Raw genomic sequence first — 18,940 nt, forward strand, 5'->3', positions numbered from 1 at the left:
ACATTAAAAGAAAGAGGAGCTACTGGGATCAAAAATTAAAGAACAGCAGAAGAGGTTTTTTGAGCTTGCCAAATATATTTTATTCTTCTAAATCTAACAAGTTCGTTATTGCTTAAAAATCAAGAAACACAGCATCAATACAGGGCAAAAAGTATTTAAAGGAACTCACTGATATAGTACTCTTGCACACTACTCGTGTAACCATATACTGCAGAGTATCCAAAAATGATGATCATGACAACATCTCTGCTGTCCAACTCTACTATATGCGCTGAGTGACCCTCCACAGCATACTGTTGGCCATGTATAAGTACTGCAGGAATTTTGGTACTCCATGTTTGACTGTTTATGCTGAATATCCACAGCTCATCAGTGACATTCCCATTATTTGTTTCAACTTTGCCTCCATACATGTAGATGTCTTCCTATTAAAATTAGAGAAAAAAGTGAAGTTAAAGATGATCACATCCAAACTGCATTATTGCTACAGTGTATATAAGAATGTAAATGAACAACCTCTTATAAATACTTAAACAAAGGCTATGTTCATCAGCTAATTATCAGCCCTGCTTCCAGACACAGCCCCTTGAGCTTAAGCAACAATGATGTTAAAAAGAATATTTCACCAGAACGAATCCTAATAGAGTGAAAAAATAAGACAAAAATCAATTTCAAATATGGATATTTAAAGGACAAATTTTAAAGTTCTAGGCACTTGTCACACTCATTAGAGCTCTCTCTTCAGAGTTCTGAAAGATTTTTAAATGATTCCTTTTTGAAATGTGTACAGAGATTCCAACTTTCTTTCCTATCCCCTGCAGCATAATCTAAGGCTTTGGCTACACTACAACCTGGGGGGTTGATTCATAGTTCCCATAGACCTACTCATGCGAATTCTCATCTGAGCGAGCATGCTAAAAATAGTAGTGTAGCTACAGAAGCACAGGCAGTGGCAGCAGAAGTACGGGTTAGCTGCCCTGAGTATATAACCCCGGGGTTTAGGCGGGACAGCTAGTCTATGCCACCACCGCCACTGCCTGCACTACTGCAACCACCCCACTATTTTTTGGCATGCTAGTCAGATGCTCACTGGAGAGTTACGTTTGAGTTGAGGTTAATGCTGGGAAGTTAATGCTGGTTTAACTGGTGATCTTTCTGACTTGAGCCACTTCGATCCTAAGTTGATGATTATTTTTGTGACATTTTTACAGATGCAAAGTAAATATCTTCATATCAGAGATACATTCTGAATATAAGTACAAATCTTTAAAAACATTTGTGTAATGAAAGTATGTATTACAGATCATTAGCTTTTATTTGCAAATACCATGTATTAACATTTCAATTTTTCACTACAAGTTGATCTATTATTTATCCAGAAACAACATACACAGGTCAACCCAACCACTGTTAGAGAGTTTGTGAACAGTCTAACCATCAGTAATAATTAAACTGAATTTAGGTTTCATCAATACACATTTATAACCCAATAAGAAAAAAAAGTTTTCTGTAACATTTGTGGTCAGGGTTTTCTATGGAGATACTACAAAATCAGGTTTTCTAAATTACATATTATTCCCATGAAGACTGATTTACAACTCAGAGTAGAACAACAAAGGAAACAAATGCTTTTAAAAAAAGTCCAGTACACAATCATCTAAGGAAATAATACTGATTATACCTGTACGGGAAGTGAGAAGAAATCCTTGCCAGTTGCCGAATTACACAGTAATTTATTTATTTATTGCACAGTATGAAGAACTATCAGATTGAAAATAGATTTTTCTATAATGGATTGCATGCAAAAGTACACTTATATAAAATCCTCACATTTTCCTGTTTGCACCACCAAGCCCCATTCCATCCTCTCTCTCATTTTTGGTAAATACTGTATTGCACAATATATTTTTTAAAAATTCTAAAAATAAATGCACAGCTTCAACAAAACAAATTTTGCATAAGCTTTCATGAGCTACAGCTTCATCCGATGAAGTGAGCTGTAGGTTACGAAAGCTTATGCTCAAATAAATTTGTTAGTCTCTAAGGTGCCACAAGTACTCCTTTTCTTTTTGCGAATACAGACTAAACCACGGCTGCTACTCTGAAACCCATCACTACGTTAGACTTGGATGTCTAGATGGAAATCAAGGGCTGGGATGCTTAAGGGAAGCTGTATTTGGCTTCTTGGTGATCAGTGTGGTATTACAAAAGCTGTTTGGTTACCGGTTTGGTGAATGTAATTGTAGAATAAAACACCAGTTTGGGGAATTATCTGACCTAATCCTTGCAGTTTGCCGTGAGCAAGCATTCTCAGTGTGGCCCCTCCAGGGACCAGGCACAACTGTATTGCATCTTCTGTAAAATGCTGTATCCTTTAAAAGCACTGAACCTGTAAATGAATGCTTGAGTCTAAGATAAGACACAAAGTCCATCAATGTGAAAACTATGTGGAGGGGCAAAATTAGTTCTATTGTGCAGTAAATGTCTTAATATTTAAAACTGTTGTATGCAGTGTTATTGTAGCTGTGTCCGTCCTGGGATATTAGAGAGACAAGGTGGGTGAGATAATCTTTTGACCTGAGGAAGAATTCTGTATAGCTCAAAAGTTTTGTTTCTCTCACCAACAGAAGTTGGTCCAAAAAAAGGTATTACCTCACCCACCTTGTCTCTCTAATATCATGGGACCAACACGGCTACAACACTGCATAGAACTAAATTATTAAAATAATGTAAAAAAGCTTAAAATTTGAAAAACTAAACATGACTAGAGATCATGCAAAAGAAATCGAAGGTGGATTGGATTGCCATCAACTGAGCTTACTCTAAATTATACTTGTTCAAACCAGCAACTATTTTATTCTGTGAGTATGTAAAGGAAGACTCAATCTTCAGTAAACAGAGAAATTCAATATTAGCATGAACTGTTGCCAGATATCAATTTGTTGGCAGAATGACAGTTCTCAGTTCTCTCTGGAGCCTGAATTTCTCCTGTCTGGCTATCTATAATGAAATGACAGTGAGAGGAGGAGCCATATTAAATAATAGCTACTGTTAGTTAAAGTCTGTGTTAAAAATTCTTCAGTACCTCCATACATCCTCCAATATGACGACTGAGAATTCTTGGAGGAAATCTCCCTGTAGAAATTGAATTATACTATACTTAAAACTCTGGGACTGATAGTACAGCAATTGAGATGGTATATATACACAGAATTTAGTATTTGTCACTTAGCTTTGGAGCAACGTGGAAATTCTTATAAAACAGACTACTGAATCTTCTCAGAGTAATAGATGTCCCTTGACTAAGAAGAAATAAGATGCTGAATCTTTTCTCAGGAGTATATGGGGAAAAAAAGGTCCAAGTAAAAATGCTAGAAGGATGGAATTAATTATTCTGTTACGGACTGATTATTTTCTTAAGAAAACATTCATGTTGGCATCCATGGAACACAAGATGATGATAATATCACTGCAGCCTATATGCTTCAAAGGTAAACAAACTCATCCAGAATACCAGTCTGAAGATCTCCAATAGACATTTACAGTCCCTCAGGCATGATGACTGCAATCTGATGTCTAATTTTAAATGCATCTATGATCGAATTATTAGGTGGCAGATCTTTTCTGTTCTTGTTGACAGTACGCAAGCCTCACATTTAAAATATTTCTCTAGAAGTAGTAGTGATTACTAACTCTTTTTCGACCTTTCACATATAAAAAGGTATAACTGATCCTGTTGTCCACAAGTCATATTATACAACCTTTACATTGGTTGTCTTCTTAGAGTAAGAGCACAATTTGTGTCTCAGATTTTATATTATACTCTCATGTATCCTATTGCGCTGTTAAGGCAATTTTCTTGCTTCATAATTTCAACCAATGGGATAAACAACAAAAAATCCATTTTGCAGACAGTACTTCATTACTGGAATGAAAGCATGCTTCCCTAACAGAAGAAATGGAATGTACATTGTAATATTGTGCTAAACTAAACCATATATTGTGAAGTAGTTATGTGGTTAAGGAAAGGTCCAATGAATTTGTTAGTAGATACATACTAGCAAATCTTTAAAAGTACACCTTCACAAGTGTCTACATATGTGTATCAAGGGTGTTTACTGAAGACAAAATTCCCAATTAAAAGCCTCTAATTAACGTGAAACCTCATTTTACAAGTGTAGCAATAAAGGAATGTACTATTGGTAATTCCGCTAGAATTGGATTAGCTTTCAAAATGTAAGACAGCTTTCAAAATCATGAACCCATGTAAATTGGCAAGACTGGCACATTTTGGCAATTGTAGCCTTCTCTGATAGAATTCACAGTTCTCTTTTCTCTCTCTACAGGTACGTCTCCCTTGGCAGCATATATTTTCCACAGGCTACCAAGCTATGAGAGAATAGTACAGCAGGGTGGGAACCATATACAGTTGGCAATGCAGACTTATGCCTGCATAAGGAATATGTAACTTTTAGAGTGGGACTTTCAAAAGCACACAATATTGGCCTAACGCTTCTCCCACTGAAGTCTATGACAGAATATCCCATTGTCCCAGACATGGCAGGGAAAAAGGCAAGACACCAGGAACTGTGGTTTAACAAAGCCATAACTTCATTAACTTAACATCTGGGAAACTCTGGCAGTAACTCCTCCACTGCAGGTCAACATTCCTTCCATAATCCATGCCGCCAGGGGGAGGGCAGCCCTGAGCCCCTCCTTCCCCCTCCAAACTTTTAACCTGGTACTGGTACAATTTCTGGCACCACACTGCCCTCTCTTTGTACAAAGGTTGAGGGTATAGGGAAATGGGGTTGTGGCCCCTCACTGTAGTACACATTAGGAGCCCTAGCTTCATATACCCCTAGCTTCTTTAAGGGATAACCTCCCCTAATCCTGATTGCAATTCTAGTTTATCAGGAATCCAGAACCCCCTATTAAGTGAGTGCCTACATTGGACACTTGCCAAGTTGGAACAACCTGAACTCACTGTGACCTTATTTACCCACTTGGTCCCTGGGCTGATAAGAGAAAGGCAAAAAAACCCACCACCACCCAGGCAATCTGGCAATGAGGGGAAAATGCCTTCCTAGCTCCCAAAAAGGCAACTAACGTGATGCCTACAGAAAGTCAAACTCAGTGCTACTCTAATTTCCAAAGTGTGTATGGATGTGTTGGGGACTGGGGTGCCCCAGACAGGGTCCATGGATTTTCTTTCTCCTAGTGGCCCAAAAAAAGTCTCTCCACCTTAGATGTAATTGAGAAAGTAGGGAGAGGGGGAGAGAAACTATTAACTTCAGTGATGCAGAGTTAGGCCGAAACAGAGCACTTCTGAAAATCCCACCCCTACTCTTTACAAATCTTCTAGTTATTAAATGTTGCATTTGTCATGATCTCTAATATCCAACAAAGAAAGGGAACGGACTTTCCTCCAAAAATCAATATATTACACAGAAATCAAAAATATTCAGAAATTCATGAAATAGAGAGCATATTTCAATACAGAAATTAACACATTTTAATACAATTCCTACAAACTAAACTGTCATATTACACACAAAATGCAAATGAAATTGACTTTTTTATTCTGAAATACCATGAGTATAGTTAAGAAAAACAGTTGAGTAATGAATAAACTAAATCTCAAGAAATATCGACTCTTAAAAAAATAAGTTGCCCATGTCATCAACATTTTAATTTGGATACAATATTAAGTACTTGAGGTATTACCTATTTAAAACAATTTAAATTCCCCCAAAAGATAGGAAAGTGACAAATAAATCAAAATTAGTTTCATGGAACAAAGAGTTACAACATTATTTTAATATTTCGGCAAAGCACAAACCAACATTTCTAAAGAAAATTCTTATTAATTTAACACTCACTTGGACAGTAGTTGTATTTTGATTCAACAGCATGGCTACTGACAGTATATGTACAATCTATATCACATAACTCTTAGAAGAGAAGTAACAAACTTTTGAATTTTCCACCATTGTATTATACCAATTTTCCCATATTCTCTAACGAGCATGAATATGATCTAAAAACTTTTAGCAGCCAAGAAAACCATAGATAGATATCTTGTTTTATATCTGCATTTAAAATTATCACTGTAGGATGTTATGAAATACACTATCACAAATCTCAGCACAAATTAATATTTCCTGACATCACATCAATTACTTTTTACTGGATGAAAAATTACTCCATCAGAAAAATGTGCACCACCATTCTGGGACACTAGCTGATGTGTACCTCAGATACCTATTAAACATATTTTGTAGATTCTAGAGATTTCAGTTATTGACATCAAATGTAAATTAATTACTTTCATTAGAGAGACAGTGATAGTTTTAATATTCTTCCTAGTCACATATGAAAGCACTTCACATTTGTTTTATTCTGTTTTTTTTTTTAATTTTCAAATTCGCGGGTGAGTAATTGACTTAATATTTTAAAAATGTGTTTTTGCTACACCTCTCCTAAGAAATAATTTTACTTCACTATGCCCTACCCTTCCTAAGCAGTAAGGAAGGATCAGGAAAAAGCAATGTGACTTTTCATTTGTCGGATATTTTCTGCATCACGACATGGAGACACTAGAGAGAGACAAATGACTATAAAGACAAAAATGACAATTATATAACTCTCCTAACCTTGTACTGCGCTCAGCAGACCTTACATTGATGAATGACAGATGACTGGAGAAACAAAGTATTTTTTAAAGTGTCAGTCACCAAGTAAAGTTGTACAGTCTGTTATTAGCTCTTGTTATTTCCTCTGCCATCACAATGAAATGGCACAAAGGTTAGTGTGCTGGGATGGCAAGTGGAAGAGGAAATAAGAAACTTTGTTCTCCTTAGAACTCCCTTCGCTAGGCAAGTTACCAAGAGGTTACAGAATTTACACTAAATGTTTTAGTTGATGTCATTCACAGAGCTCGCTTCACATTACAGAAGACCAATTATTACCTAAAAATGAGTATACCCGTCTCTCCATAATAATTAAGTATTAAGCCTCTATTCCAGTAGTTTTAAAAGCTTTTGAGGATCTCAGTAAATAAACAAAATGGTTGGGGTTTTTTTTTGGAACCTGATCTTTTAATTGAAAATAAAGTTATCATATTGAAATGCATTCAAAAATAATAAAACACTGCTTGTCTATAGTTCTGGAAGACAGAATTTTGTTTTCAGGACCAGATATGTTAAGTCTTCTGTTTTGACCAGGAGGAGATTATTTTTAGCTGTCTTTTCCTGTTGGCCTTTCTCTGTAGGCTGTATATTTATGAATAAGCAAGGCCACTCTCTACCTAACCTCTATGATTAGGCTCCCAGCCAAGAGGACTCTGATATAGAGATGAAGTCTAGAGAGTATAGTTCTCCAATCCACCTGTGACAATAAACTCAGTACAGTGACTGTGATACTAGTCAATACTCTAACCATCTCTGCCTGACCACAGAGGCCTATAAACAGTAACCAGGGGTCCACAGCCAGGTCCAGAGTCCTCTTTTTCCAGCCAGGGAGTAGCAGGCAGAGGCAACCACAGTGTTCCCCCTACTATGTCTATCCAGACAGAAATCAACAGCCAGACACTAGGGTCTCAATCATCTAGGGGCCAGAAGCCCAGCCAGAACATCTATTTCCCCAGGCTACCCCTGAAAACACATTCACAACAGTCCTGGACATACCAGGGCAGATTCTAGACTGCATCTGGAATAATGGGCTCTCACACAACTGGTTACATCTCTGTGATTCTTTGCCCCAGACCTGGTTTAAATTAAAGCTCCTGGCAGCTGGCTAGCAACCCCAAGGAACTAAATACCAACTGTGGATGGCCAGAGCACAGTAGCTCTCCAACATGCCTCATGCACAAGCAACACTGACTTTCTAACCACAGGACACTCTCCCATGCTTAGGAGCTTGCATGTGGTTTCCACTCCCTTTTGCACCACTTGGTCAGCAAAAAACAAATGGAATGGGGCAGACAATCTGTACATATTTTCCTCCAAAATGCCACTGTGGGCTTGATCCTCTCAAGCTGTTATAGTATAGCTATTCTGATTTGTTAGCTGTTCCACAGGTCTAAAATGCTGACAGCTGGAAAAAAATAACACACAAGCCAGGTGTTAACCATGTAATGTGAACAAGCAGTGAACATGTGAACTGTTTCACCTAACAATTCAATTGATTCTAAGAAGTTCACCTGATCAGTAACAGTTTCAGAGCAGTTAGATCATAGAGATGATTGAGGATGACCCACGGAAATTACTATACAGCATGCTTCTTCTGCAGATGGGTATGAGGCCTTTTCCTGGACACACCAGGAAAGACATCATGATATAGCAAGCCCACAAGACAGCATATTAAAAAAAGATTGTACATAGGTTGCACAATACCTCAAATGGAAAACACCTATGCATAAGACTAGATGTTCTTTGATGGTACTGGCATGTGCTGCAGTGTCATTTATGCCTGAGTAAACACTAGAGGGTATGTCCACACTGCAATCAGGGGGTGTGACTGCAGCTTGATAGCTCAAGTAACAATTGCAGCGAAGCTACAGCAACACAGGCAGCCGTCTAGGCTAGCCCTGCCCACCTGGGAACCCTGGTACATACTTGAGCAGCAGCTGCCCACGCTGCTGCAGCTTCACTGCTCTTACTACTCAAGGTAGCTATAATCTAGCTAGAGCAAAAACTAGCTCAGATATGTACCTGAGCTGCTATCACACCTCTAGGTTGCATGGTAGACATACCCTGAGATCTATGTCTCATTCTGGTCTCTCACTGAACCAGCTTGGTACAGATGACCAATTCATTTTGTGTCTTGCACAGATTGGCGTTTGGATGGGTGCCACCTGGATAAGATTTCTGAAAAACAGGCCTGAGTTAATACTGGTAGGTTGGGGAAAAACAACTAGTAGGACTGGCAGAGGTGATATCAGTTCCCTTAATCAAGGGAGACTGCCCATCTTTTGTAACTCAGACTCTGCACTTGGGGATCTGACCTGATCCTCAGTTGCTTCTGGATATCGAAAAAGCTGCAGTGGCCAAGGATGCCTTTTATCATTATCTACTTTTGGCTAAGATTTTTCTTCCAGATTCACACTGTTATCCATCCTTCATAACCTCTCACTGGATTACAGCAATACACTCTATATGGGGCTGCATCTTAAGGCCATTCAAACACCAGCTATTGCAGAGTGTGGCTGCCTGCTTACTGAACAATGTGTGTCATCAGTAAGGCTAAGATGTTGTCATGGATATTTTTAGTAGAAGTCATGGATAGGTCACATGCAATAAAGAAAAATTCACAGAAGCCGTGACCAGTCTGTGACTTTTACTAAAAATATCGACACAAAATGGGGATCTGTGGGTCTCCACACCACCTGCCACAGAGCAGCTTCAGGGCAACTGGGATCTCCAGGGACCCCCACCACGAGTTGGGTGTTGGAGCTCCAGGGTCCCCTGCCCCCCATAGCTGGGAGCTGCGGGAGGCCCCCTGCAGTAACTGGGAGCAGCAGGGGTATCCCTGCCGCCCACAGCAGCGGGGAGTTGTGGGGTCCCCACACCGCCCACAGCTCTGGGGATCCCCCAGCTGCCTGTGGCAGCAGGGAGCTCTGGGGTTCCCCTGCCGCCGGGAGCTGCAGGGTTCCCCCACCACCTGCAGCTCCGGTGGCTCCCGCTGCCCATGAGCAGAGGTACCCTGCAGTTCCCTACCGCTTCAGGCTGAAGTCACAGATTCCATGACTTCCATGAGCTCAGTGACTATATCGTAGCCTTAGTCATCAGACGCTCTCCACATGCTACCAGGTTGCCGCCCTACATATGTCCTGAATTGGCACCTGTGTCAGAATGGTGGCAGAGGAGGCTTGAGACCTCGTAGAGTGCACCGTCAGATTAGCCAGGGGTGGAACATTCGCAAGAGTGTAGCATGTGTTGATACACAAAGTGATCAATGAGGAGATTCGCTGTGCTGAAACAGGGAGGCCTCATCCTTTCTGCAATAGCTGGGCGGATCTGCTGAATGGTTTGGTCCTTTGTAAGCAGAACACCAGGGCACACCATACATCTAAGGAGCAAAGCCCTTGTTCCTCTCTGCTCGCATGTGGTTTAGTATAGAACACCGTCAGAAAAACTGATTGACTGCAATGGAACTGAGACACTACTTTCAGGAGGAACGAAAGGTGTGGGCATAGCTGAACTCGTTGTGAGCACCAGATAGAGAATCTCTTCCATTTAACCAGGTAAGTTGCCCTGGGAGATGGTTTTCTATTGCCCATCAGGACTTCTTGGACTTGCTCTGAACAAGATTGCTCCTCTGGATTCAACCATGGAGCTTTCAGGCTATCAGGTGCAGTGATGGGAGCATTCATCCATAATCCCTGGATATTAAGCCTGCATGCAATGGGAGCTGGAGAGCCATCTCCACCGATATGGTCAGGAGAGAGAAGAACAAGTGCTGTCTGGGCCATGCCAGAGCTATGAGGATGACTTGGGCTCGGCCCTGTTTGATCTTCATCAGCACCTTGTGAATGAGTGGGATGGGTGGGAACACACGGTGCAGATGCTGAGTCCCAAGGTAACAGGAATGAATCTCTGAGGGACCCCTGGTCATGGCCCTTGAGGGCACAGAGTGGTGACATTTCCTGTTGGATTGAGTGGTGAACAGGTCTGCCAGGGGCGTCTCCACCTTCAGAAGACATCTCTCCCAATATCTGGACGGAGAGACCACTCATGTGAGAAGAGAAAGACCTGCTGAGGCAATATTCCAGCCTATTCTGGACCCTGGGAAGATGGGAAGCTTCTAGCATGCTGTCGTGATCAACACAGAACATCCAAAGACTGTCCACTTCCTGACAGAGTGGAGAAAAACGTGCCCCCTCTCTGCTTGTTCATGTAAAACATGGCCATTATGTTGTCTAAGGACTAAGATGGATTTCCTTGCCATATGAGAGAGAAACGCACTGCCCTGAGCTCCCTGACATTGATATGCTACACTCTGATGCCCAGCAGGAGAAATTATTTCACTTTGCCTGGTAAGTCGCTCTGGAGGAGGGCTTTCTACTTTCCAAGAGAACCTGCTGTACCTGACTAGAGCAGGCCTGCTCCTCTGGGTTCAGCCACGCAACAGCCAAGCTGTGAGGTGGAGAGAGGGAAGGTTTGAGTGCAGGAGACAACCGTGATCCTGTGAGAGTAGGTCTGGGCGGCTGGGCAGTGGCCATGGAACAGCCATGGCCAGATGCTCGCGCATGCAAAACCAACACTGGTGAGGCCAAACTGGGACAATCAATGACTTGCACCTTGGCCCTCTTGATTTTTGACAGGACTCTGCTGATAAGTGGAATCAGCTGGAATGCATACATCAGGTCTCACACCCATGACAGGAGAAAGACATTGGAAAGGGCGCCCTTGCTGAGGCCTTGGAGAGAGCAGAACTGATGACACTTTATGTTCTGTCTGGTGGCAAACAGGTCCACCTGGGGAGCCCCCCACTTCTTGAAGAGTGCTTGGACGACCTCCGAGTGGAGCAACCATTTGTGGTGAGAGAAGGACCTACTGAGGCAAACCGACTCGGGGTCCTAAAAGGTAGCCAGCCGGTCAGGCAGCAGCACAGACAGCTGCAGCGGCACAGGAGCTAGCAAACAGAGCTGTAAACAGGGGAGTCTGAGTGGGAGTTTCAAAGGGGAGTTTGTGTTGCGGTGCTTGTTTAGGGTTTGTTTTTGCTGTGGGTGGTGGTGTTTTGGTGTGGTTTGTGTTTCCCAGACTAACAGAATTTAGGTGGGAAGGCTATGACAGATACAGAGGCAGCAGTGGGAGTGACTCATGTCGTGGAAGACACAATGAAGATGACTGGATGTGGAAGCTGCGGTATGTACATGATCCTGGAGGGGATACCTTGTAAGAGTTTTGTCTGCATGAAATGCCGTCTGATAGAGCTGATGGAGGAAAAGATCTGAGGTTTGGAGATGCAGGTGGAAAGTCTGGTTGAGTTTAGGAAGGGGTTTGAGCAGATTATGGAGCAAAGACATGAGGTATCTGAAGAGAAAAGCTCAGACTTGCAGATGGAAGCAGGACTGGGGAATTCTGAGGGGAGACTGGGTTAGAAAAGTGGTCAGTGGAAGCATGTGACTAAAAGAACCAGGCAGAGGAAAAGACAGGCTAGTGAAGGAGAAATAGAGCTCAAGAATAGGTCTGCAGAGTTGGAAAATGAAGAAGGGGCTCAGCAGGTAACCACTGAAGGTGGAAGGGCAAGGAAGAAGAGAAGAGCGGCTAGCCCTATAGGAAAAGGGGAAGAGTTAATGGAGACTACACCAACTATGAGCCCCAGGAGGATACAGGATGGGTTGAAGAGGATTAAAAGGGAGAACAGGAATAGAAAGAACTTGCAGCCAGAGGGAACAGGGGATAGACTGGAGAATAGCACCAGGAAAAGGTAGGTCTATGTGATAGGGGACTTTACTGAGAAGAATAGACAGGCCTGTAACGAGAGCTGATCCAGAGAATAGAAGGGTATGCTGCCTTCCAGGTGCTAAGATACGGGATGTAGACCTGAGGTTGAACAGGATCCTAAAGGGAGCAGGAAAGAATCCCTTAATTATCCTCATGTGGGAACAAATGATATGGCTAGATTCTCGCTGGAAAGTATTAAGGGAGACTATGCTAGGCTGGGGAAGACGCTTAAGGAAATCGAGGCTCAGGTAATCTTTAGTGGGATTCTGCCTGTTCCTAGAGAAAGGAAACAAAGATGTGACAAGATGATGACTATCAACAGATGGCTTCAGCAGTGGTGCTATAAGGAGGGCTTTGGGATGTATGGCCACTGGGACGCATTCATGGACACAGGACAGTTCTCTCGGGATGGACTTCACCTGAGCAGGGAAGGAAATAGACTTCTAGGATGGAGGCTGGCACAACTGATTAAGAGAGCTTTAAACTAGGAATTTGGGGGAGATGGTTGGGAGATGTCCAGGTAATCTCCACGCCGGATTTTAGCATTGAGAGGGAAGAAAACGAAGTAGGAAAGGATACAGCCGTGAGTAGGAGAATGTATATAAGGAGGAAGGGCAGTGTGGATTCCAGTCTAATAGGTTATACTGGCTGTAGAATGACTGTGCCTAATAGGGTACAGAATGTGAGTGAGGCCAAACAGCAAAAATTAAGATGTTTGTACACCAATGCGAGGAGCCTAGGTAACAAAATGGGAGGAACTAGAGCTACTGGTGCAGGAAGTGAAACCAGATATTATAGGGATAACAGAAACATGGTGGAATAGTAGTCATGACTGGACTACAGGTATTGAAGGGTATGTGCTGTTTAGGAAAGACCGAAATAAAGGTAAAGGTGGTGGAGTAGCATTGTATATCAATGATGAGGTAGAATGTAAAGAAATAAGAAGCGATGGAATGGTTAAGACAGAGTCCGTCTGGGCAAAAATTACATTAGGGAAGAAAACTATTAGAGTCTCCCCTGGGATAGTGCTTGGGGTGTGCTATAGACCGCCAGGATCTAATTTGGATATGGATAGTGCCCTTTTTAATGTTTTTAATAATGTAAATACTAATGGAAACTGTGTGATCATGGGAGACTAACTTCCCAGATATATACTGGAGGACGAGTGCTAGTAATAATAATAGGGCTCAGATTTTCCTAGATGTGATAGCTGATGGATTCCTTCATCAAGTAGTTGCTGAACCAACTAGAGGGGAAGCCATTTTAGATTTGGTTTTGGTGAGTAGTGAGGACCTCATAGAAGAAATGGTTGTAGGGGATAATCTTGGTTCAAGTGATCATGAGCTAATTCAGTTCAAACTGAACGGAAGGATTAACAAAAATAAATCTGCAACTAGGGTTTTTGATTTCAAAAGGGCTGACTTTCAAAAATTAAGGAAATTAGTTAGGGAAGTGGATTGGACTGAAGAACTTAAGGATCTAAAGGTAGAGGAGGCCTGGGATTATTTTAAATCAAAGTTGCAGAAGCTATCAAAAGCCTGCATCCCAAGAAAGGGGAAAAAATTCATAGGCAGGAGTTGTAGACCAAGCTGAATGAGCAAGCATCTCAGAGAGGTGATTAAGAAAAAGCAGAAAGCATACAGGGAGTGGAAGATGGGAGGGATCAGCAAGGAAAGCTACCTTATTGAGGTCAGAACATGTAGGGATAAAGTGAGACAGGCTAAAAGTCAAGTAGAGTTGGACCTTGCAAAGGGAATTAAAACCAACAGTACAAGGTTCTATAGCCATAGAAAGAAGAAGAAAACAAAGAAAGAAGAAGTGGGACCGCTAAACACCGAGGATGGAGTGCAGGTCATCTAGGCATGACCCAATAGCTAAACAAATACTTTGCCTCAGTCTTTAATAAGGCTAAAGAGGATCTTAGGTAATGGTAGCATGACAAATGGGAATGAGGATATGGAGGCAGACATTACCATATCTGAGGTAGAAGCGAAACTCCAACAGCTTAATGGGACTAAATCAGGGAGCCCAGATAATCTTCATCCAAGAATATTAAAGGAAGTGGCAAATGAAATTGCAAGCCCATCAGCAAGAATTTTTAATGAATCTCTAAACTCAGGGGTTGTACCGTATGATTGGAGAATTGCTAACATAGTTCCTATTTTTAAGAAAGGGAAAAAAAGGGATCCGGGTAACTACAGGCCTGTTAGCTTGACATCTGTAGTATGCAAGGTCTTGGAAAAAATTTTGAAGGAGAAGGTAGTTAAGGACATTGAGGTCAATGGTAAATGGGACAAAATACAACATGGTTTTACAAAAGGTAGATCGTGCCAAACCAACCTGATCTCCTTCTTTAAGAAAGTAACAGACTTTTTAGACAAAGGAAACACAGTGGATCTAATTTAACTCGATTTCAGTAAGGCGTTTGATACCGTGCCAGATGGGGAATTATTAGTTAAATTGGAAAAGATGGGGATCAATATGAAAATTGAAAGGAATTGGTTAAAGGGGAGACTACAATGGGTCCTACTGAAAGGAGAACTGTCAGGCTGGAAGGAGGTTACCAGTGGAGTTGCTCAAGGATCGGTTTTGGGACCAATCTTCTTTAATCTTTTTATTACTGACCTCGGCACAAAAAGTGGGAGTGTGCTAATAAAGTCTGCGGATGATACAAAGCTGGGAGGTATTGTCAATTTAGAGAAGGACAGAGATATCATACAGGAGGATCTGGATGACCTTGTAAACTGGAGTAATAGTAATAGGATGAAATTTAATAGTGAGAAGTGTAAGGTCATGCATTTAGGGATTAATAACAAGAATTTTAGTTATAAGATGGGGATGCATCAACTAGAAGTAACGGAAGAAGAGAAGGACCTTGGAGTATTGGTTGATCATAGGATGACTATGAGCCGCCAATGTGACATGGCTGTGAAAAAGGCTAATGCAGTCTTGGGATGCATCAGGAGAGGTATTTCCAGTAGAGATAAGGAGGTGTTAGTACCGTTATACAAGGTACCGGTGAGACCTCACCTGGAATACTGTGCAGTTCTGGTCTCCCATGTTTAAGAAGGATGAATTCAAACTGGAACAGGTACAGAGGAGGGCTACTAGGATGATCCGAGGAATGGAAAACTTGTCTTATGAAAGGAGACTCAAGGAGTTTGGCTTGTTTAGCCTAACTAAAAGAAGGTTGAGGCGAGATATGATTGCTCTCTATAAATATATCAGAGGGATAAATACCGGAGAGGGAGAGGAATTATTTAAGCTCAGTACCAATGTGGACACAAGAACAAATGGATATAAACTGGTCATTGGGAAGTTTAGACTTGAAATTAGACACAGGTTTCTAACCATCAGAGGAGCGAAGTTTTGGAATAGCCTTCCAAGGGAAGCAGTGGGGACAAAAGATCTATCTGGCTTTAAGATTAAGCTTGATAAGTTTATGGAGGAGATGGTATGATGGGATAACATGGTTTTGGTAATTAAATATTCATGGTAAATAGGCCCAATGGCCTGTGATGGGATATTAGATGGGGTGGGATCGGAGTTACCCAGGAAAGAATTTTCTGTAGTATCTGGCTGGTGAATCTTGCCCATATGTTCAGGGTTTAGCTGATCGCCATATTTGCAGTCAGGAAGGAATTTTCCTCCAGAGCAGATTGGAAGAGGCCCTGGAGGTTTTTTGCCTTTGTCAAGGTTCCTCCCCCACTCTGAACTCCAGGGTACAGATGTGGGGACCTGCATGAAAACCTCCTAAGCTTACTTTTACCAGCTTAGGTTAAAACTTCCCCAAGGTACAAATTAATTTTATCCTTTGTCCTTGGAATATCCACTGCCACCACCAAACTCTAACTGGGTTTACTGGGAAACGTAGTTTGGACACGTCTTTTCCCCCCAAAATCCTCCCAACCCTTGCACCCCACTTCCTGGGAAAGGTTTGGTAAAAAGCCTCACCAATTTGCATAGGTGACCACAGACCCGAACCCTTGGATCTGAGAACAATGAAAAAGCATTCAGTTTTCTTACAAGAAGACTTTCAATAGAAATAGAAGTAAATAGAAGTAAAGAAATCACCTCTGTAAAATCAGGATGGTAGATACCTTATAGGGTAATTAGATTCAAAACATAGAGAATCCCTCTAGGCAAAACCTTAAGTTATAAAAAAGACACACAGACAGAAATAGTCATTCTATTCAGCACAGTTCTTTTCTCAGCCATTTAAAGAAATCATAATCTAACACATACCTAGCTAGATTACTTACTAAAAGTTCTAAGACTCCATTCCTGGTCTATCCCCGGCAAAAGCAGCATATAGACAGACCCAGACCCTTTGTTTCTCTCCCTCCTCCCAGCTTCTGAAAGTATCTTGTCTCCTCACTGGTCATTTTGGTCAGGTGCCAGCGAGGTTACCTTTAGCTTCTTAACCCTTTACAGGTGAGAGAATTTTTCCTCTGGCCAGGAGGGATTTTAAAGGGTTTTACCCTTCCCTTTATATTTATGACAGCCTTCCTCTGTAGCATGGGGCACGGGTCACTTGCTGGAGGATTCTCTGCTCCTTGAAGTCTTTAAACTACGATTTGAGGACTTCAATAGCTCAGACATAGGTGAGAGGTTTTTTGCAGGAGTGGGTGGGTGAAATTCTGTGGCCTGCGCTGTGCAAGAGGTCAGACTAGATGATCATAATGGTCCCTTCTGACCTTAGTATCTATGACAGCATGTTTCGGACAACAGGGAGATGCAAAGCTTCCAGGTGGATCACGCGCTGGATGCAAAAGTCCCACAGGCAGAGTGCTTCCTGACAGAGAGCGGTCAAGCTCACTTCCCCTTGCCTGTTGACATACAACATCGAGGCCTGGAGGAGCTCTTGATGAGCCAGTCGTCGAGGTATGGGTAAACCTCAATATCCTGACGTCTGAGGTAAGCCGCCACCACCAACATGCATTTGGTAAACATCCTCAGCACTGTTCCTTGGCCAAAAGGGGGCACTGCAAACGGGTAGTGGGTGGTCCCCACCATGAAACGTAGAAAACATCTATGTCCATGGAATATTGATATATGAAAGTAAGTGTCCTTCAGATCAACGGCGGTGTACCAGTCTCCCGGATCCAGGGAAGAAATGATGGAGGCAAGGGAGACCATGCGAAACTTCAACTTCTTGTGATATTTGTTGAGGTTTTGCAGGTCTAGGATAGGCCGTAGACTCTCCTTGGCCTTTGGGATTAAAAAACAGTGAGAGTAAAACCCCTTGCCCCTTAAAGGCGGTGCGATTTCCTCCACAGCTCCCATCTGCAGAAGGCTTTGCACCTCCTGAGTGAGAAGACTCTTGTGAGAGGGGTCCCTGAAGAGGGACGGGGACAGGGGAATGTGAGGGGGGGACAAAAGTAAACTGCAGGGTATACCCCTCTGCCACAGTGCTGAGGTCCCATCGGTCGAACGTTATACAAGCCCATGCAGGCAGGAAGGGGGACAGGTGGTTAGAAAGTAACTGGGGAGTAGGATCAATCACACAGGCTGGAAGGTCAGCCTGGAGCACACCCTCAAAATGCCCACTTATCAACCTGTTGGCTATGGGTGGAGCTCGAATGACATAGGATGCTGGCTGGTGACCTTGCCGGCACTCAGCCATTGACCTTCTTATGGAAGGGCTCAGGCTGAGGTTGGCTTCCAAACATCTTGGTCTGTTGCAGCTTAAACCGTGCCCCCAGGATGTACAGGCCCGGTGTGCCCAGGGTTGCCTATAAGTCTTTCAGACCATGTAATTTAGTGTCTGTTTGCTCAGAGAACAGTGCCAGGCCATCAAATGGGAGGGTCCTGAATGGACTGCTGAACCTCCTTTGAAAGGCCCGATGTCAGTAACCAGGACACCCACCTCATGGAGATGGCAGAGACCAGGGTTCAGGCCGCAGAGCCCGCTGCATCTGAGGCTGCTTGGAGGGCTACCCTTTCCACTGCCTTACCCTCATCAAGGATAGCTAGGAATTCCTTCCTGGGTTCCTCTGGCAGCAAGTCAGAGAACTTGGCCATGGACTGCCAGATATTAAAATCATAGCAGCCAAGTAAGGCCTGGTGGTTGGCCACCTGGCAGCTGGAGGCTGGAAGTCGAATGAACGTTTCTTCCAAAGAGACTGAGCCTGTTTGCCTCTGTTTTGGGGCATTGCACCTGGCCCTGTCTGTCATGCTCATTGACTGTGGACACAACCAGTGAGGTTGGGGCAGGATCAGTGTACAAACATTCGTACCCCTCAGTGGGGACATAGTATTTACACTCTGCCGGCTTGGAGGGGGTGATGGGAGGAGAGAGAGGAGGGATGAAGGCATCTGCCACAGCGTTTTAGTGATTTTTGCCACTTCCTCATGTACAGTCAATGCCACTTAAAACATCAAAGAGGGAGTCTGAGGGCTCCGCCAACTCCTCTGCTTCCAGCCCCAGGTTTGAGGCGACCCTCTTTAAGACCTCTTGGTGAGCCTTGGCATCATCCTGGGGAACT

At 42.7% G+C, this 18,940-nt stretch overlaps 1 protein-coding gene across 2 annotated transcripts in view; it reads right to left on the minus strand.

Annotated features, from left to right (window-relative positions):
• Positions 1 to 18,940, minus strand: part of ATRNL1 (attractin like 1) — a 990,764-nt gene that overhangs the window by 837,577 nt on the left and 134,247 nt on the right. For both annotated transcript variants that reach the window (XM_074959279.1, XM_074959280.1), the window contains exon 9: positions 170 to 425. In XM_074959279.1, coding sequence (XP_074815380.1) covers positions 170 to 425 — 256 coding nt within the window. The remainder of the gene's footprint in view (positions 1 to 169; positions 426 to 18,940) is intronic.

This window comes from Natator depressus, chromosome 7 (assembly GCF_965152275.1).
Source record: "Natator depressus isolate rNatDep1 chromosome 7, rNatDep2.hap1, whole genome shotgun sequence".
Lineage (NCBI taxonomy): Eukaryota > Metazoa > Chordata > Testudines > Cheloniidae > Natator > Natator depressus.